The 21,764-nt window shown below is 37.3% G+C and overlaps 1 protein-coding gene across 16 annotated transcripts in view; it reads left to right on the top strand.

Moving 5' to 3' along the window:
- Positions 1 to 21,764, top strand: part of ELMO1 (engulfment and cell motility 1) — a 303,708-nt gene that overhangs the window by 130,664 nt on the left and 151,280 nt on the right. For all 16 annotated transcript variants that reach the window (XM_068670440.1, XM_068670443.1, XM_068670442.1 and 13 more), the window contains 2 exons: positions 4,777 to 4,881; positions 17,314 to 17,422. In XM_068670440.1, coding sequence (XP_068526541.1) covers positions 4,777 to 4,881; positions 17,314 to 17,422 — 214 coding nt within the window. The remainder of the gene's footprint in view (positions 1 to 4,776; positions 4,882 to 17,313; positions 17,423 to 21,764) is intronic.

Genomic DNA, 21,764 nt, shown 5'->3' with positions numbered 1-21,764 from the left:
TGAGTCGAACGGAATGTATCTTAAAAAAAACTTCTACATACTCTTTTAAGATGTAACAGCTGCTGAGGTTGCAGACATCTGACTCAAGGTACACAGTGTTTTTAGTACTTTATTTTATTTTTTAATTCAGTGATCCTGCAGATTGAAAGTCATTCTATCCTAGATTTGTGTTGTAAAATTCAAAAAATTGGCTTTGGAAGAGAAAAAAATGAACATTTGCATATTTAAATAGCTATCAAGGGAAAAACAAATCTGTTTGTTAGTTCTTGCTTTCACTGAATGCATAGAGGTTGAAAATTCCCAAGTCACTGTTAGATCTCATTAAATTGAATGATGGAAGTTGTATGCATCATCTCTTTGAATACAGTGCTGTTAAATAAAATGAGAAAATTACTTCCTCGTTAAGAATTTTAGCTGACTAACTTCACAATTTTTTATGTAACTTTTTTCATATTTGTAATTTTTGTGTAAATGAAGAGATGAGAACATTTTGTGTGGAAAACTTCAGGAGCATTTACAGAAGGGGTAAATGTTGAGGGTTTGGGCTTACTGATTCTAACGTAAGTTTACCAATTCATAATTCACTGAAAATACAACTTGAAATGTTCCTGCCATTCTGGCTCTGAGCAAACATCCACGTATCTATTACTGTACTTTACGTCTTTGACCTAAGGAAGGTTTTAGTGTAGGTACTCCAGTGATGTAGAACCGGGTGATTGCTTTCCTTCCTGGCCCACAAAACAGTGGTTTAGATTTAAAAGCAAAAAGAAAATAAGTAACTGCAAGTAATTCAAGGAAGGAGGTGATCACTGCCTTTTGCACTATCTTTGTAGCCAGATTGTCCCTTCTTCTGTAAGAAAAAATATGACCAATTCTGAGGGGCGTCAGTTTATATCAACACTACTTAAATTGGTCTGTTCTTTAGATGTTCTGAAGTTCTTTTATCATTGGTTCTTCTACAGTCCCAATTCCTCCCTGGGAACTCCTGTAATGTTTTTGTCATACAAACCTCAGAATGGAGACATTCAGAATAACGTTTCACATGAACTACACTGGGGTTGGGAAAACAGAAGTTTGCTCTTCCTGTGTGGAACAACAATTACTGGGTCTAGCACTGACTATAAGCAGCATTCAGGAATAATTAGCATAACCTGGCAACTGATTTACATAGCTGAACACAGCACTAATGAATAACCTGTCAATATCTGTCAAGGCAGAAATAAGTGAGTTTGTACCTTTAGTAGACTGTGAATTCAGGGAAATAGATGGTGTCTGTGCTTCGGCATAGTCATGTGGAAGGCACTGTTAGGATTAATACACGGAGCTAGCATCGCTTATTCCATTACTGGTTATCTACAGAGAGTGCACCATTACTGTGATTAAGCATCTCATTGTCAGGACACAGTATTACAGCTGAAATCTATACATCCCTCAGAGGTTGCCTTGGAAGCCAAGAGGAAGACAGTGGAGCCATTCAGGATAGATAGAGAGGAAAGCTTTATGCAGCTAGGGCTGCACAAGAATACTTGTTTGTCTGATTATAATTACTACACCGGAATTTATCCAGAATAGCTGTAGTCTTGTGAAACATGCCACATGATTTTATTTTATGTACTCTTTTTGATAATGCCACAAGCAGACGTGATTTTGGATTTGCATCTTATCCAGAAGACTGAACTTTCATTTTCACAGTACGCTAAGCTGGCTAACATTCTTGGTGTTTTTGGTATGTCAATGTATATAGCATAAGAGCATAAGCTGTTAAATACTGCTCAGAAGCTGAAGGTTATGTAGATATTATTCAGTCTAATGGAAAAAAAAATCATTTGAAAAATTGTAGGTGACAAATCTGTTCCCTTTGTATTTCTTGGCTTTTTATAAAGATAAAAATGGAATAGGCTTTATACTAAACAGATGCAGCTAATTTGCCTGAAGTGTTGTTTTCCACATATTTAATAAATTATGCTGTAGGTGGGGATGTTTGAATACTTCTAAATTATTCACTACAGCATTTTAGGTAATTTAGCTTTATATCTCATTTCTAAACCCACTCTCAATCAGTTAATATTTCAATCACAAACATTCAACATGTTAAAAAAAAGGATAATTTGGGGAGGGATGGAGAAGGAATAGAACAAAGCAGCCTGCATTCTTTTTGTTTTTGAAGAATAATTGAAGATAATTTACTGTCTCACACATGCCAGAATTGTGGATCCTGAGTTATTGTCAGCTGGTGTATCTCTAGTGATTTGACTTAATAGAGTTGAAGATCAAGCCCTCATTATCCTGGGATCATGAAAAGTGACAGAAGTTTTGAAACAGCTGAAAATAGCTGGATATATAGGCTTGACTTGGGAAAAAGTAATGTGATAGAGATGACTTTTCTGATTGAACAGATTTTTATCAAGGATAAGAAACAAAATGAACCCTTGTTACAAAAGCTGTGAGATTTCTCTTGTTTCCATTTGTTTTTGTCCATGTTTCCACATAACTTGAGATGCTAGAATGGGATGAAGGAGAGAACTATTCAGGGAACTGTGGGTCAACCTTTTATTTTGGTATCCTGCTTTTATTTCAACATTGCTTGTAAATACCAGTAAAATGAGTGCTGATATTCTAATAGCTGCAGAAAGGTAGCTGGATCTTGATACTCTCTGCTTGCCAGTATTTATCTATGTTCTGCCTGTGCTGTAGCATGGCAATGAAGAGAGTATGCGCATCCCTGTGCTGAAATTGTACTTGGAAAAGGTGTTATAAAAATGGTATTGTGAGGTTCCCTGTGGACAGCTTCTCAGCAGCTTTCCTGAGGAAAAGTACTGGTTATGAGGCTAGGTATAAAGTGGTGTTCCCCAGGACTTTGCATGCATGATGAAGAGAACTTCAAATGTGTAGAAGAGCTTACCAAGACGTTCATGTTGGGATTAGCAGGGCTAAGGGGGTGCATTTGTCTGCCAGACCCAGCCTCTCAAAAGATGCGCTTTCTGGAATGCTTGAAAATGTCAGGAAGGGAAATGTTCCTCTCCCAGAAGCTGAAGTCTGTTTTGTTTGTCATCTGTGAGAAACAGTCTTGTACTGACCGTAAAAGTGTTCTGGCTGATAAATACATTACATGTTGAAAATGGAAGGTTGAGTTGAGGAAACAGTCTTAAAGGACTTCTTTTTGTTGTTGTTTTTTAATTAAAGTTGATGAGTTTGGGTGGTATTTTTTTTGAAAATGCAGTTAAGTCACTAAACATTTGTTTTCCACTCTAAACTACTCTACTGCATAGATATCTCCCCATAAAAATCTAGGATTTCAGACATACTCTTGATTCTCTGTTGTGAAGCAGTGAGCCTCTGATTGTGTTGCTTGTCTTGCTTCAGTGAACCGGTGTACATGTGAAATGAATAGACTGTGCACACTATCCTGATCCCCAAATCTTTGTCTGCTTTTAAAGTGGCAGAAGTCGCCTTAATATATAATTTTAACTTTCTAGTATTTCTAATCTTTCATGTGAATGTGAATTATTGACCAGCTAAAACCAACATGTCATACATCTAAAGATAAGGCAGGCAAGAGAGTGGAATCCTACCTTTCTACAGCTTCATGAATCAACAGGAGGCAAAGTAGTCAGCCTATGCTTTTGTCAGTGAGGTGGGCGGATCAGACCCCAAGTACAGTGCAGAAAGAGATTGAAAGAAGAAGAAGTCTGTGCTGATCTTAACCATTGATATATAGTAAGTTTTGTGATAAGAAATGCACTTTTAAAAACTCTCACAGCTGAGTCTTGCAGAATAGAAATGCCATTGCAAAGTGACTAGGGAAATCTTTCTGTGTCAGAATGAGTGGAGCTGCAGACATGGAAAAGGTGATAGTGATAAAAGAGACTAGCAGGAGATAAGCATTTTTGATGGAGACATACCCTTGGGTCTTTGTTTTCCTGAGCAGTTCTGTATTAAGTTTGTCCCTGGCCAGACAAATGTTCAGATTGGTTCAGAAATGTTCAGAACCATGAACTACATGAAACTTGCTCAAATGTACGTTTAATTCCATCCCATCAAAAGACTGATGGTGTTAGTGAATATTTGAGCAAATATCATTTTGTATGTAACAAGTGAAACTGAACATTTGAAACTTAGGTGCGTGTAGAAGCTGACAAGTTTCAGTTATGTTTGGTATGTTCGTTCATTAATTTCATACTTAAGTTCATAGATTTAAAACGTAACAAAATTTACTTGAATTCCAGATGATGAATCTATTTAATTTCATATAATTATGAAATAAATAAGAAATTAAAAAGTAGAAAATAAAATAAAAAAGAAATAAAAAAATAGAAATAGAATATATTATATAGAAGTAGAAATAGAAAATAAAATAAAAAGAAATAAAAAAGAATATAAAATAAAAAAGAAAAAGAAATGTGTATTGTGGAGGCTGTCTGCATGTGTATCTGCATTTTCATTAATTATTACTTCTAGTTTCTAACACCGCCAATGAGTCTATCAGTTATGAAAGACTTGGTTGAGTGCTATAGAAGCACAGATCTCCTTTTTGGATCTCCATTCCATAGTTAGACAAGTAAATGACTGATAAGCCAATCTCATACTGTTTGTGTTTGGCTTTGAAGTTCTTTGAGGTGTGCACCATTTCCGTGTTACAAGTTTTCTACTCAGCGAAGAGGCCTGTGTTGCTGGCCTCTGGCACAGCATGCTAACATGGTGCACGTCAAAAATCACAGGTGAGTGGATAGTTTATGGAAATGTACTGATAAAGTGATATTGTTATCTTTTTTGCAGAATCATGTAAACCCAGCAATGGATTTTACACAGACTCCTCCAGGAATGCTAGCCCTTGACAATATGCTGTACTTTGCTAAACATCACCAGGATGCTTATATACGGGTAAGACTTCTCCTCTCCAAGATATGTGCAATTCCCTGTATATTCTGATGATGTCCTGTTTATGGTTCACTTTGAAGAGGAAGGTTCACTGTTAACAACTATAGGAGGGCAAACCACGTAACACTGAAATGTGTCGTGTCTGTATAAGCTGAGTCAAATATTATAGATATTCTCTTAGGCCTGCAAAGAGAAGAGAGATGAGCTTGTGCTTTTTTGGATGAATGATGAATGACTATGAGCTCAGAAATGATTATTTGTGCAGAATTCTCTGCTCTGTTTGAAGTCTACCAAAAATTATCAGGATTTTCTGTGGGGAGGAAGATTTGACTAGCAAATGATAACTGAGTTGACAGTGTCCTGAAAGTTAAGATGCTCCCTAAACTAAAACTATTGCTTTAGGTAAAGTAATGCTTGTAGAAAAACAGGTAAAAAAAAACATCACAATTCCCTTGCACAACCTGTTCCTTCCCCTGCCCAGTTTACTTCCTACATTTAGTATTTCAAGAGTAGTTAAAACAAGTTGTATTGTTACATCCTTATGGGAAGAGGCATACAGGAGAATAATAGCTGCATCAAATAGAGCAACTTTTCCTGACCTTTAATTAAACTGAATATTTGCCATGAGCAAACTTATCTGGCACAGATGGGAGTAGAAGATAGTCTAGGAAGTCAGAGTCCTGAGCTGGTAGGGATGGGTTTAACTACCCCCAGAAAGTGTGTGCCCAGGGACCTGTACGAGGAAGTTTGCATATAGCAACAGTAAGCACATCAATTGTTTCTACTAAATAATGAAGAGTGAACTTATATGAAGTAAGCTATAAGAGTTATCTTGTTTTTGTTCAAAGTAGAATAGTGTTAAGGCTGTAATAGGTTTGTAAAGGGTGTACTGATATCCAAGAAAGGATTATCCATGGTTATAATAGGAGACCACAAGTTTGTCAGTTTTGCTCTGTAAATTCATCTTGCTGCCTCAGTCTGAACCTAGCAGTAACAGACTGTGGCAGTCTGCAATGTGGAATAGTTATTGAACCTGATCAACGCCTGAAATTAAGGGTTATTTCATATACTGAGCAGTGAGTGTGTTTTATGGGTAAACTATGCTGAGCTGTGGTTTTCTATAAAGGTACGTGGTTACATTTTCTCATTAGAATTTGGGTTTCTCATTTTAAATTTGAGTAAGACCTGGATGGTGTTTCTTCATAGGCTTCTTTTTAAAATTCTAAATTTAGAGGATACACATAGTATGGGTTGCCTGTGTATCCCACATAGCACACATGCATTTTGAAGAAGTCCAAAAGAATTTAAAGAGGACAGGCACTGTTGAAAATGAGCTTTCATTGACTTCTCTCAATTTATTTTTTATGTATTCTTCATTTTCAAGTTGCAGGTGCTGTTTTAAAAATTGGGTCTGGTATTAGCCACTTTTTAGAAAGGACTTCAGTGCTCCTCAGCTTTGTTTCTTTAATGCAGTATTTTTGTTGCTGCATTACTGAGAATTATTGTTGTTATTTTGAGATGCTTGTCTTTATACTTGTAGGATTCTTTTTACAAGAATGTCTGGGTGTGCCTTATATATTTCTCACCTCAAAAAGAGTATGTGTACACTAGAAACGCTATGCTGAGGCATGCTGAGATAAAATTGCTTGCCAGAAGTTGCTGTGGGAGCTGCTAACACACCTTGGGAATATGTTAGCCTACTCGTCTTTCCAGAGTCAAGGAAACTGCATTTTGCAATGCAGTTAATTGCTGTACCATGGGTCAATTCCTAAACTCCAAAATGAGATAATATCTGTGCTGTGGGGTAATTAAAATTCAGATTGGAAACCAGCATTGGTTTAAAATTAACTTGGAAAATACAAAGTTTTTCCTGACAGCATGCAGTGTATTAAATGAAGATACTATCAGGAAATTATGATGACTACACCAAGTCTATTGCCAGTGCTGTATTTTAATGGGTGGTACAAATCGCTGCAGTCTGACTTGCTGAGTTCTTAGGATGCCCCAGCTGCATGGCCCTTAGAAAGGTATCTTTGAGTAATACTGAAAAAGCTGGGTAAGGAGAGGTTAGAAGAGAAGGCAGGCAGTGATCTCTTTCCTTTTTGTCTTTTTGTTATGGCTCTCATAGCTGATTCCACTTAGGAGTAATTTGCATAATAAATGGATTAATTAGATGAGAAGGATGTTTGAAGCTGCAGTGACCTTCAGTGAAGGGGGACAGTAAGGCTTCCAAGAACAGTGCCAAGCAAAAGTACTTACGGTGACAGCAAACGTGTTTGCAATAGGTTGAAGAACATGAGTATGAAGGCAGTGGAGCAGATGGGTAACTCTGCATCTTGAAAGCAGAAAGCATTTGAGGGTGAAAACATAGCTGTGTCACAGTGAAAATGTAAACAAGATTAAGGAAACTTTTAGTTTCAATTTTGATCCTAACAATTTCCCAACATTTCATTTATCTTATTTCTTTTGCCTATTGCACATTTACTCCTGAAACTACAGTGGTTTGTTTTTTCTTGCTGTCTTTATTCAGATAAAACAAATCGTTTTTCTTTATTTATACTTTTTTTTCTTTTTTTTTAATCTCACTTTGTTTACTATATAAAATGATTGGTGTCTCCTGAAGAACGTTTTTTTGTGTGTGTGTGTGAAGGAGCATGTTTTCATTGTGCATGTTTGCACAATGTGTAGTGTCCTTAGCTGTCATATGGATTTTTTTTTTGAAGTCCTATTGAATTACTCTCTTATTGAATTAGCTTTTCTTTCTCTTTCTTTCTTTCTTTTTTTTTTTTTTTAATTAATTGTTTGGTGCTATCAGTGACTTTAGTAAAGTGCATGCATTTTTTTCATGTTCCACTTAAATAATCAATTGCTATTATCAGAGGCTTTGCTTTTAAAAGGTGGTGACATAAACTATATGGAATGTATTGATGGAAGTAACGTTGAGTCTCTGCAAGAAATTATAAAAGTTTCTGCAGGAAAAAATTGGCAGCTTCCCAAGCTACATAATTATAGGACAGTCAGAGTGTATAATTAAAGTTAACAGTGAGGAAAATGATGGGAATAAAGCTTTGTGACAGATAATTTTTTTTTTTGTTCTTTTGGTGCAGACACATTTTCATCCCTAGTCGCAATTTTCTCCTTTCCAAAACTACTTTAGTTTCAAGTTCTACTATTTTAAAAATAAAATTATAAGTTACCATTTAAAACAGACTATTCAATTTAGACACCTTAAGATTTTTCATACTGGTAACTTGTAGCAGTGTGCATTTGAAACTTTATTGAGTTTTTAAAAGGGTCTGAGGAAAAACCTTTCCATGGAAATCCTATCATGCTATTAGTATCTCAATTTATTGTTGCTTTGTTGTTGATTTGTTTGGGAATTCATGATACAAGACTCTGCAGATTCATTTTGTTTTCAATACAATGAGGAGTGATGAATAAATATATGAAACTGAAATATTTCGCGTGTATGAAGGCACACACACATTCATTTGCCTGATTTTTAATTTGCTTTTTGTCTGCATGCACTTCATTGTTTGCCAATGTTGTTTTAAAATAATGAGATCTACTTTGTTTTGTGTAGAGGGCAAGCTGAAGGAACCAAAATGGAGCAGTTCTTTTGTTTGTAACCCAGAAAAAAATGAGAGTTATCTGTTGTTGTGTATTTAAATCTGACATGTTTGTACCTCAGATGCTTCTATAGATAAAATAATTTTGCAGTTTTGATAAGCTGACTCCTACACGTGCAGTCAATATTAGTTTATATGTTCTTCATAGCAGGCAGCAAAATCAGCACTACTTCTCCTGTTGTGAGTGGACTGTTGTTCTTCTTGTATCTTCACTAATTTAAGTGTTCTCAGGCAGAAAGAGAAGATGCCATAGGGTAAGCTGAACTTAAAGGAACTATACCTTAGCTTCTAATGTGCAACTATTGGAATATTCTGTTATTTTACATTTTCTTCACAGATGTCTAAATATAGTTACAACATTTACCTGGGAAGGAATGGAGGATTTTACTATAGGTTATTGTATTTCACAGAAAATCATCTGAATCATAGAGAAGTCATATACACCATTGCCTGTGGTGGGGTACATGAGTCTCATTTTAATGAAGTTGCTTTTGTTGACTTACAAGTTGGTGACTTGTATACATTTTTTTTCTTCTGTGCTTATGACCAGCCATATTCCAACATGTCTCTCTGCTGTGGAGTAAGATTCCTCCTTGAGAACAATCATGCTGTGTCTCCTCTTTTTGTTCAAGCACAAAAGATTGCTGCTTCAGGCAGAAACCACAAATAAGCTTTGCAGCTCCAGGTCTGAGCACTGGCTAGCTATCTGTCTGGATTCTGGCTATCCAAGTTTATGTCCTTTTTTTTTTTTTTTTTTTCCTCCATTTATTAGATGAGTAAGCTTTTCATACATTCAGGCTAAAAAAAAAAAAAAAAAAAAAAAAGTGTTCCTTGTTCCTTGGAAAGAGATTGTCTTACAATAATCTGAAATTCAAGAGAAGAGATGGTTTCTCCCTATTCCCAAGGACTATATCTATTTCATGCAGATATGTGTTAGATATTAAATGTGGAAGTGGCAGTATAACATATTGTCAACAGGGTGGGAAACCAGTGTTGAAATTTATTTTGTGGAGTTGGGCTTACTGATCCTATGGTGTATTTTATAGTGGATCCATTTGTGCTGTATTTTTGTGAATGATGTGCAAGATACTTAGTGGCATGTTTCTAAATTTTCTGTTCTTGTATTTCAGACAAGTACTAATTAATCAAAATGCTCCAAATAAAAACAACATTAGGACCTTAAGCCAATAGTTATTTTGATTAACTGAAAATTAGAAATTGAGCTGGTTTAGGGTCACAAATAGAAAATCACCCTTTCCTCTGCATCTGCTGAGCTGGAAAATCAGTTATTCATACAGCTGTGATGCAGTGACACTTCTTCCCCAGCAGCTACTTGAGTTGCCGCTTTTGGGGAGGTTGAGGAGAGAATGTCTTTTCCTTTTAAGTCTTCAGAAGTCACATTGGAAGAGCAGGTGCTGTTTTTGAGCCCCCGAGATGCAGGCGGGAAGATTGCTGGCGTTCTGCAGAGACCTTTCAGAACTTTAATGGGTTGAGTCACAGCCAGACTGCATGCCGTATACTTTCTAACCCATGCAGTTGTTGTATAGGAGGCTGCCTACACATCCTTCTGCCAATTCACAAAGTCTCCTCATGCCTACTCATTCTAGCCTGATCAGATATGAGTAGTCCAACATATAATTTCAGCATTTTCTAAAATAAAACTGAGCCTGATTTCTGCCATGCTATTTTTTTTCCTCCCAGAAATGATTGGAAAGGGATGTAATTTATTTCTGTTCTGCTAAAGGTAGTGAGAAAAGTGAGCTTTGTTATGCACGTCTTCCTGGTGTGTCTCATGAGAAAATGCAATTTTCCACATAAGGCCAAATTGTCTATGCCTCGTGGCTCCCAGTCTCTTAATGTGTTCTTGCTTTCTCTTTTCTCTGTCATACCTGGGGAGAAAAGAAGAGTAGCTATGGAGTCTCACAGGTTTTTCTCATTTCCTCTTTCATAGAGCTTTTGTGATGCTACACTAGCTGCCGGTCTCATTGATGTGAGACAAAGGTTGAAGCTTTTCTAATATATCCATACCACAAGAACATTAGAGCACTAATAGGGCCTTTCTTACGTTGTGAGAGAAAAGAAAATTCAAAAACTTGTTACATTATGCAGGTACTGTAAGTTCTTGCTCTCTTCCTCTGCAGTAGGTGAGCAAGGAGAGGACTGAGGGAAAATATTGCCCTCTCACATTTGCTTGGGGCAGGGAGGGAGGAGGAATCTTAGAATCATTAGGGCTGGAAAAGACCTCCAAGATCATCTGGTCCAAACATCATGCTATTACTAATATCACCCACTAAACTGTGTCCCTAAGCAGTTTCAAGCCCCAGCTGGGGCCTGTGAGAAGTGAAGAGCAGATCCTGGTGCAGCTTCTGATGATGATGTGGCAGCTGGGCCTTCTCAGTTTTCTTGGGCCTTGCCACCAAGATTTACAGTAATCTGGTTGTTTTTGCATGGAGTGGCAAAGGGAGAAAGAAGCTGTATAATATATGAAGACAAGTCGCAGTGTACATAGCTTTTGATAGACAGTAAAGACACTATGATCGTGCTTTATGTTAAGGTGTTTATGTGAGAAGCAAAATTCATCCCTAGGTGCAGCTGCTCATGTGGAGCAGAACCATCCAAATTTCACTTGTGATAGTTTGACACTAACTTTTGGGTTGTTTTAAAAGAAGGGGGTGTGGGAGGGGAACACCATGATATTCTAAAAAGAAAACCGACTATTGGAATTAGCCATCCGAGTTAAAGTGCTTTATGGCTGCAGAGTCAAACACTGGCTGTAATGTTACCAGGCCAGTTTGAATCCATCCTGTAACCTGTATGTTGTTATACAAGGACATAATTGGATACCCACCCACACCCCACCCCATCCCATGTAGGTCTCAGCTTGTCTTCCAAATTTTGGTTTAACAAATGGCAATTCTAGTGCCTACCTGAGCAAGACAGACAAAATTGTTGTTTTGTTTTAGTTTTGCTGCAAGGAATTTCTGATCTGCCCCAGGAATGTGAAGGAAGGCTGAGATAAGGGGGAGAGGAAACATGGCACATTGAAAATAAAACAACAAAGATAACGAGGCGTTAGAGGGGACAGTGCTGAGCAAAGGATCTTAAGAGAATGCTCATGCTGAAGCTGAGGAAAATGGCAAGTTGCCTTAGGAGGAAAATGGAGATGAGGATAAATGGGAACTGAATCTGCCTGCAGCAGAGTCCCTTATCCTCCTCAAGTATATCCTTAGGATTTGCTTCCTAGAATTACTTAAGGCATCTCCATGAAATGGGAATGGTGAAGCGTGCCATATGTGATAAGAAAGCTTAAGAGCAGGAAAAGCAGTGACAAAAAAATTAAAAATAAAAAAAATGAAGAGCATCTCTGTAATTTTTGGTTATTAAAATGCTGCCAGATTTTCATGTTGGGTCTAGGTAGATTTTTACCATATTTACTAAGCAGCTGCTCTCTGAACCTTGTGATACTAACCTACTGCTAGAAAACTTGGTCTCTGTTAACGCAGAATGATTTTAGACAGTACAATGAAATACGTCCGGGGAAATTCCCCTTCCTAACAGTGCAGCAATGCCTGTTGAACTCTCAGCTGTGGGATTTATTACAAGTATTGCTGAAGCTATAGTGGGTCTTGTCTTTCACTCTCTGTATTTACTTCCCAGTCATAATGAGTCTCTATTCTATTGCCAAGCTCTGGTGTTGGTTCAGGTATTACTTCTGCAATTGCTATGGGCAGTATATTTTGAGCCAATTTAATTTTTAATGTGAGGGATTAAGGGATTGGCTAAGTTGATATTCCTGGTGAAGGAGCAATACTTCTTCCAGGTAGTTTCATCCTTATGAATTTTGATAAGGAAGCTTTTGAATATGATACCTGTCTTTACAACTTTAGGTTTTTGTCAATTATTAACTCTTAGTTGCAGGCATAAGCTTCATTATCGAGGCTGATGGCACACATTTAAGACCATGGTAGCATGGTAGTCAAGTATGGAAAAATTTTCATTTAGTCCATAGCTTCCCCAAGGAGTCTGTTCCCGAGGAAGTCATGGACTCAATGAATAATTCAATGGAAGATCATAAAGCAACAATGTGAAGTTTCCTGCTGTAAAGTTAAAAAATCTTTTGATTTTGTTTCTTTCTGCTGCTGGAGGTTTTACACTATTCCTCTGTGATGTTGGCATAAGGTTTGAATTTATATTATAAAATATCCATGCCATTATATTATATATTTATATTTATTATTATATTTGTATTATAAATATATATCCATGCTATTAGTACATATCTCGTAAAGGTAGGTTAGCCTTCTGTGGGTGATGCTGAGTAACATTAACTACAATACAAAGAGGAACTAAAAAAAAAGTATTTCAAAAACAAGAACTAAATATATTCTGTAAGGAGGCTTATTCCTTCCTCTTACTTTCTAAATGTTTTGTTGGACAATAGGACACTTGAAGGCTGCCTTCCTCTTCTTTAAAACGCTTTTGGCTTCAGAGAAAACTGTGTACTTCAGGCAATTCATATGGCTAAATCCCAGAAGAAATTCAGCTGTCAGCAGCTGCTAAACAACACTGCCTGAAATGCGTACCCTAAGCCTTCATTTCTCTTTCTGATCACTTCAGTTGTTTTATTTGTGTGTTTTGTTGTTGTTTGTTTGTTTGCTTTGTTATTACTTATTTATTTTTGTATTTGGGAAATGTTTCTGTTCTATTTACAACAGGAATTTGTAAATGAGAGAAGTATATACATGAGGTATAAAAATAGTAAAAACTACAGATCTGTACTCTATTACAGAGATTGTCAAATTCTTGTGCTTTAACAGGCTACAAAGTTTCAACTGTAGAAAAGCCAAGAAAATGGGTAATGCTGGCTTTCCTAAAAATTTCAGCTCCTTTGATTTAATATTTATATATAAATTCTTCCTTTCTCCCCTTCTGCTAGTCAATTAATCTCATTCTTCTGATTTAATTTTGTTCTCTGTTCTCATTCTATGGATCTTGTTCTTGCAGCTTAGAGAAACGGAGGAAGAATGTTTGTGTTCTTTTTTTGTTTGTTTTTTAAATTACTTCACTTTCCTTTTACCAACTTTTTATCTTGTCTTTTTCTTTAGTATCTTATCCTCACTCAAACTTTGCCTGTCTGCCCTCTCTGGGTAATTTTTTCCCTTTTGTTTTCATTTTCTTGAGATCCATGTCTGTATTTTTGGTTGATTTTTAAGAAAATTGTTCTGTATTTACTGCATGTTACACATGATGCTTTTTTTTTTGCCTTGCCTCATAGTAATGGGCCATAGAGTTTAAAGAAACGGAGAAAGAAAAAATGATGTGCAGCATTTCGTATCTCTGTATTGCAAGGTAGTTTTGGATTTTGTCTGTATAATATCTAGCGTATTAAAAGCCATTTTTCCATCTTCCCAATTCCATAGCTATGCAAACAGAGGATAAGCTGGCAGAAGTAGATGCCTAATATCAAAATAAAGGGCTACTAAGCAGACAAGGGCCGAGATAGGATGGAAGGAAGATGGTCAAGGTGCTGAGAGCTCTCCTGCAACGTCCATGGTTTCTGCTTTTGAGTATCTTTCTCCCCAGAGTAAAATTTAGCAATCATACCTGTTGATAGTTAAACATTTGGTAGATCTGCAGCTTGCTGTGGTGGATTTGGGGGGGGGGAGGGGATGACACGACGACACTGATAATAGACCGCCATTTGAATGAACGTTATTTGGTCTTGGTGACTTCCTCACTGCTTTACTTTCCTTGCTAAAATAACTGCTGTGACAGAAATGTGTATGTCTACAGAGTGTACTGATGGCTTGATTCACGAGTATTTTCTGTTTAGAGCTGTGTTATGTTTTCCCCTGCTACAGTTTTCACCAGTTTATGGAGCAAACATGTCTATTCTCTGCTTATTTCTCCTCCATAACCAGATTGATAAAGGAAGTAAGATTAAAATTATGCCATTATCAGCTGTATTTATAGTGTTTTACTTTGGAACAGGATATGAGTCTTGAAGTCATGAAAAGAATATTACAAATATCCTAATGAATGTTGTAAATCTCTTGCCAAGATTAAGAATAATTTTCCTTTGGGTTTTTATAAGGACACCCCTCCACACACCTTTTTACCATTGCTGTTTCTTATGGAAGATCCATATTAGTCAAATTTGCCTACAAATTTGCCTTAGATGTAGTAAAGAGTCTTCCATCTTCCTTTCCTGCAGCAATGTAACATGTCAGCTCTGCCTTATTTTGCACAGCAAACTCTGAAAGATGATGCTTGCAGAGAAAGTGTGAGTGAGGATTGTTTCAAAGCTGCTTTACATATTGATTACTGAAATTGCCATTTAATTTGCTGTATAGCAATACACAGTTCCTTAACTATTTCTCTGGCATTATTACTGATTGCTGTAATTCTGCCTTACATTATATGCATATATGGTGTCACCATTAAATATGTATGTGCTCATGAAATGTTAATATGTCGGGTTAATGTGAAACTCAACAAAATGCATTTGCCAGAAGCCAGCAGAAATGCTGATTTGAGAGCTTCTCATCCCCTCCCCCTTACCCTTTCATTTTGCCTCTTCATTGATTTTATTACCAGTGTTTCTCTGCTGTATCTAAATCTGTGTCAGAGCAGCCCCCTGCTCCAGTATGCAGATTTTACGTTTTATTATGTGAGAGATAAAACACATAATAATAAAACAAGAGAAGCGATCCCCGGGAGGTGTTGAAGACACAGCCTTACATTGCGTGTGTGCCAATCTGTCATAGCTCCTGCGTTTGGATGTGGAAATGTAGCACTATCCTCCATGAAAGAGACTGGAGCAAGATGACTCACCTAGAAGGCAAAATCATATTCTCATGTTCCTTGAACAGTGGCTGCAGCAACATAAAACAAAAATTGCAGGGGTGTTTCTTTGATTTGATACAGCTGTTACCCAGATGTGACACAGAACAATTAGGTGTAATTTAAACCAAAACTTTTACAAGGAAAAGTAAGTCCTCTTGGCAGAGCGGTGACCGTGATTCTAATATACCCGGTTGGAAAGGCCCAGTGAAAAGCAGTAAGAGTCAGGTATTTATCACATCCTGAATTAGTTTCTAAGCATCTGTGGGAATCGAGGCAAGTATGTTTTATCTAGGTGATAAAAAGACAACAATGAAAACCAAAACAAAGCGATCTTCCATTTTCACAATGCAGAAAGCAACCATCCTTTTACATCCCCGGGGGATGGTTTGGAGCTGCCCTTTGTAGAGCAGGACTGGAGTAGATACTTCTTGGTGAGGAGGTTTCAGCATGCTATGTGAAGTAGATAACTCACTCTTGCTTTTGGGTTTTCATTTCATTTTCCCACTTTTACCTTAACTGCCTGACAGCGAAGACTTCTGCACATGAGACAGCATGGATAACGAACAATCACAGCTAAGATCTGGGGAGAGAGGGAAGGTTTTGTTGGCATCCAGTGATGGTTCCAGTCCTCCTCTCTGCCACCACCACCTTGTTTCGGGCGAAGTTCCAGCCTTGGAGCCTTTTATAAATGAAGATTTAGTGGGAACTCTAGGATTTTAGAAAGGAGCACAACGTTTTCTGTCGTGATGGAAAGCAATGTTGTTTTACTGTTTTGGAAGCTTTCCTTGCTGGCAAAGTTGAAAGATTAAAAAAGCAAACAAAAAAACATAGTGAAGATAGGAGCTAAGGAGACAGGAGGAATGCAAATCACAGAGCAGTGTCTAAACGCTTGTTTGTGAAGAAAATTTAGAGAGCTGCTGAGGTTCTTTGGAGCTTGGCAAAATCTCTTACCTTTGAAATCCATTTTCTTTCTCTCTCCCTCACCCCCAAGCTGTGCAGCAGATGTTTAGGTTGTATTTTTTTTCCCATTTTTTTAAAGCTGGTGGCAAAGTTTGTTACTGCAGAGACAAATCTTACTGCAAATATGTTTTGATTGTTTTTTCCTTTTCTCCAGCCCCAGTTTTTCTGCCTTTTCAGGCACACACCTTCAATGAAATCTACAGTATTTTCATAACTCATCTTTCATATACAGTGAAATCTCTTGTTTAGTTGTAGTGCTGGGGAAAATATTATTTCAGGTGCAAAATGGTGCAAAAATGTTCAAGAAGTTCTTTTCTCATGTTTTTGCACCGTAATTCAACTGATAACATGAAGACTTTCCTTGAGCTGTTTTTGTGACATTCATGGGCTTGATGCAAGAGTGAAAACACTGGAATGATTTGCATGCAAGTGTCTTCTGTAATGGAGAAACTGAGCACATTTTCTTACTCTGTGGACCGGAGTTTGATTATTGTCACTTGGATCTTTTTTGGAGCCTGAATCCAGCTATGCAATTTTTGTCATATGTTTTTTATGATTCCTTCTAGGTGTGCTCATGTCTATGAGTCATCATATTTAATTTCCTTTAACCTGCAATTTGAAATGTTTCTTGAATATTTTAAATATTTCATTCTCTTCGGCTTCTGATGCAATATCTTCAAGCCAGGACTGGTGCAGGACAGCAACGCTGTATAGGAATGGGAAAGCGTCTGGGTTGGTCCTGGAATTGCACTGCTTCTGTGTCACTGCTTCATGGATAGGGAGGCAACATTTCTCTTTCTGTGTGTGTTTCTTTTTGTTTATTTGTTTTGCTTTCCTGTCAGCTCATTTCTCCTCTCATTTAGCTGGGGGAAAGGCTAAAGTTTATAAAAACTTTCCTGAATTCAGCCTGGTGTGTACTGTAAATGTTGGATGTGGCGTATAATACTTCAGCTCATGGATTCTTCAAACTGATTATTTTCCATTTTAATTCCTACTTTAGATTGTCCTGGAGAACAGTAGTCGAGAAGACAAGCATGAGTGCCCATTTGGCCGAAGTAGCATTGAGCTGACAAAGATGCTGTGCGAAATACTGAAAGTAGGAGAGCTGCGTAAGTTGGCCTGTTTGTTTGACATCTAAGAAACATGGAGTGAGCTCAGTGATACCTGAAGTTTATTTCAGTGCAAGCATTTTGTTCTGTGAATCATTTCTCGTTATGGTTACGTATTGAATACCGGCACTCCGAATGACTCTGCCTGCTTTTCTGTCTCTCATACTAATTTGCTGGCACTCCGTGAATGAGGGTGGACTAGCGGAAATGGGCAGCTGATTTTATGAATTTCTTCTGTGTGAAGCAGGGCTGTTGCATCATTTCCAGAGGGGTATGCTCATGTCCCACCGGGTGACTTAGTTATCCTCTGTGCAGACTTCTTTCTCTTACTGTTTCATGGGCTTGTCTTTAGGTTATTTTTTTGAGTAGTACAATCATTTGTTGTGGGATTGCTCATCGAAATGGACACATCCTGTTTCCTCTTATATATGTAAAGCTCTACCTAAACACCAGATATTATATGTATCATTTACTCTAACACTGTGATACAAAATACTGTATTTTAATACAGAGTAAACAAGCATTCTGTAAAGCTGTCTTTGTCTTCGATTGCAGCCCCCTGCCAAATTGTTAGATACTATCAAACAGAAGAGCGTTTCTGTATCTTCGTTAGTGTAGAGAGATGGTGTTTATCAATATATGTAAACTTAAGTTATCCATCAATAATGTTTTGGGTCCTGCTGCAGTCTGGCAAACACTACCACAAGTTTCATTTTCATGCTGCATGAGCAGGGGGCACAACAGAGATGCTTGTTTTCCTTCAAGATTTTTTTCCCCCTAATAAATGCTTTTCTTTTACCTTTACGCTTAAGTCCACAAAATATAATGAGGAGAGCAATTCAGGAAGCAGCAAACAAGCATATAGGTATCATTGGTTCTTGTTTCTAACAGCTCTTCAATAGACGTCAAAAGCACTGTTTTAAGTGTATGATTTGACTGTTAATACATCCAGGATTTTTAAATGTGGTGTCTTGAGAGAATTTATTGACCGAGGGGAAAAAACTCTTTGTGCTATAGGACGGGATAAAACCCATGCATTGCTTACAGCTTCCAAATCAATACTCAGTATTTGACAGACCCAGACAAATGATATGATGCTTACTTTTGAGTACCATACCAAGTATACCAGTTATTAAGGATTGCACTCACTATGTCTATAAATGAACAGCTTAGCACAACTATTCTAGATGTCTTCAAAAGCAAAAATACGTTGTGTAAGGTGCAGACTGCAGCAGATCCATCTCCCTCAAAATTACTTTATTGCTGCAGTTGAGGTGTCTAAAACCAAATTATCCATGATAGGTCTGTCTGATGGTTTTGTTTTTTTTTTTTGTACTAGTAAATGTAGGAGGGACATACCTTGCCAAAGCTGTAAGGCTATTTGGATTAAGTGCTAAAGATTAATTTTGTTTTACTTCTGTAAATACACAGAAAAATACCTGAAATACTGCTTCGTGTGTGATGTCTTTTGTAGATGTCCCATCCCTCCATGGGATTTGCAGTGCATTTTGCTACTAAGAAAGATGATCTAGGAGTGAGCCAGATGTCTCAGACTTCTTCCTTGCCTGTGTCATGAGAAGTCATTCAGTAAATAAATCTTTTTGCCACAGACACATTTGTCCACTTGCGGGGGCTATTAGAATGTTTGCCATGTTTGGTACTGTTTATTCTGATTGCTTCTAACTTCTGGAGATAAAAGCTTTCATGTTTTAAAATTTTCATTACCTGGCCTTTTCAAGTAGGTAATGTGAATTAAAAAAAAAGAGGACTTGGTATGGCAGCTTTGTTATCGTATAAAAAAAATATGAAAGGAAAGTTATTTTTGCTATCTTATTCATTTTAGAAAGAAAACTTTGTCATCACTCGTTTAGAGTATCTCTACACTTTGGAAGCGAGGGGGTAGTAAGAAAACTAAAAATTTCCCCAAGAATAGCTCTGGTTGAGGGAAATTACCTTTTAATGTTTAAATATCTTTTCCTTTGGTGGTGTTAGAGTTGCTTGTCAGTGGATGGTGGGTGTGCTTGTTCACAGCAGTCTTCCATGGTGCTCTGTCATAGACATGTGAAGTAGTACAGACAGGTTTGATGCCGCGAAATGCACTGGTGCTTCTGTTGATAGAGACCAGATGTAGCACTCTTGACTTCTTTGAAGTCACACTGATCTGCAACCACTGAGCATCTGGCTCTGGACGCAGCAATAAGATTGCATCATAGCCTTATATTCACAGGGGACAGAGCTAAGGTTACCTCTGTTTCATCTTGACAATTTACCTTTTCACCAGTATGATTCCTTAATGGTTTTGTTTATATGGAACTCTAATTGTCCCTTACAAAGGCTGTAATAAAATACGCATTTACAATAACATACAGAGAACAGATTTATTGAAAATTGCTGTCACAGATGTGCATCTTAAGTGACCTGTGATCAGTACTATATTTTGTTGAGAAGTGCAAACTAGAACTGACATCTTAGGCAAATATACATTCAGGTTTATTCTTCACTTGTAAATAAATACTGTATTGCTGAATAGGATTGGACATATTAAAAATCAGTAGCTACAGTCTCGGGCAAAAGTGTCCCTGGTAGTTTGTATGTGTTATGTTTCAAAATATGCATTTAGGCTGCTAGTGTTTCTATAGAAATTCATAACTAGTCATTATTGCACAGGAACACAGAACTTTTTTTCTAATAGTTTCTGAAGTGTATAATTTAAAAGCCACGATAAATTACCTTTTATTCATGAAATATTCAGCAGTAGAAAATTTCCTGAAGTGCAGAGTAGATAAATGCTACTAGACTGTCCATTATTTATGAAGAGTATTTTAATGCCGATTATACCGCCCTTGTTCCATTGTATTGAATACCTTCAGGCAAGAGGAAGGCATTTTACCATTTCTTTTTGGTCCTTTCAAGCACTGCATTCATTCCAGAAAAAGACTCAGAAGAAAATGTGAAAGGTTTGCCACTCCTCCAGATTTTGCGTTTCTCCAAATCAAAGCACCATACTTCTTCACTCTTTGACTTTGGTTCCCAAATGTTCATAACTCAGAAATTCATTTCTTCTTCAGCAATGCACTTAAGCACACATTTAATCTTGTGCAAGAAAAGAAAGCTTAAGTGTAAGCTGTGAGCTGAGAATATGTTAACTGCTTTATAGAGGTTGACCTGTGAATCAGAAGAACCAACAACTTGGGAGGAATGTTGGTGTAGTGTTTAAGTAACATGGAATTTATTGATACATATGTAAGTCAGTGAAATCTCTGAATCTGGGAAGAGTGGAATATTTGGCTTAAATCTTTTAATCTTACGTAACTGTTGCTGTTAGAAAGGCATTGAAGAGAATGGCTTTACTGACTACTTGCCAAGACACTCACCTTGGCAAATGCTTTGATAATTCTCCTTTCTCCACTAATAGTTTCCTTTGTACATCTTGGATAGCAAGCTGATTTGCGTCTTGTCCTCTGTGTCTTAGAGCTGACATCAGCCAGTAACATTCTCACCCCAGCGATCACACTCGTTCCCCTCCTGCAGCGCTTTGATGCTCAGCAATACTGGTGCATGGGCAAATTCACAAAGAGCAGATAAAATAAGGCCTTCCATATTTCATTCTTAGTAGCTATGAAAATTAAGGTAACCTCCATCTTCCCTCTTCTTTCTGCAGGTTTTGGTATGTGACATAAGTGCTTAGACGAATGCCTCCTAAACAGTCTGCTGGCATTGCAGGGAGACAGTAACACTGCAGATAAATAAAAATAATAATAATAGAAAAAGAAATACCAGCTTGTAGCCGATGGATGAAGAGTAGATTAGTGATGTGTGCAGACGGACAGCTTTCCTCAGTGCTGCCACTGTTACAGTCTGAATATGTTTATATGCCAATATCATTGCATGCCTGAAGCTATTCTATATATAAGGCATGTCAGACCTTGAGTATTTTTAGTGTATTTTTGAGCAGGACACAGATTTTGAACTGAAAATGTTCCCATGTGATTTTTTTGATGGGTGGTGTTTAGGGGCTTTAGCAAAAATCAGCACTCAAGCTTTGTGACAGACCGCAGGGATATATGCCACATGTCATAGAATATTTGTCCTAAAGCTTTTATCAGATAACTTCTTCGCTGGGTTTTCTTGCTTTCTTATTGTGGAGAATTTAATTGTCATGGGCTTCTGTTAGACTTGATCCATTTATAGGATTTTTTTTCCTCAAAGGAGAAGATGTAAATGTCAACACGTTATAATGCCCTTGATGCTGTTCATACATGTTCTTGGTATGGATTACTCATTGCAATTATTGCCCACGTTGCAGAATTGAATTGGTTCAGAAATTCTTACGTTATTGTCC

Source organism: Anas acuta, chromosome 2 (genome assembly GCF_963932015.1).
Source record: "Anas acuta chromosome 2, bAnaAcu1.1, whole genome shotgun sequence".
Lineage (NCBI taxonomy): Eukaryota > Metazoa > Chordata > Aves > Anseriformes > Anatidae > Anas > Anas acuta.
Note: the sequence above shows the minus strand (reverse complement) of the source record. Positions and strands in the feature narration are given on the sequence as shown.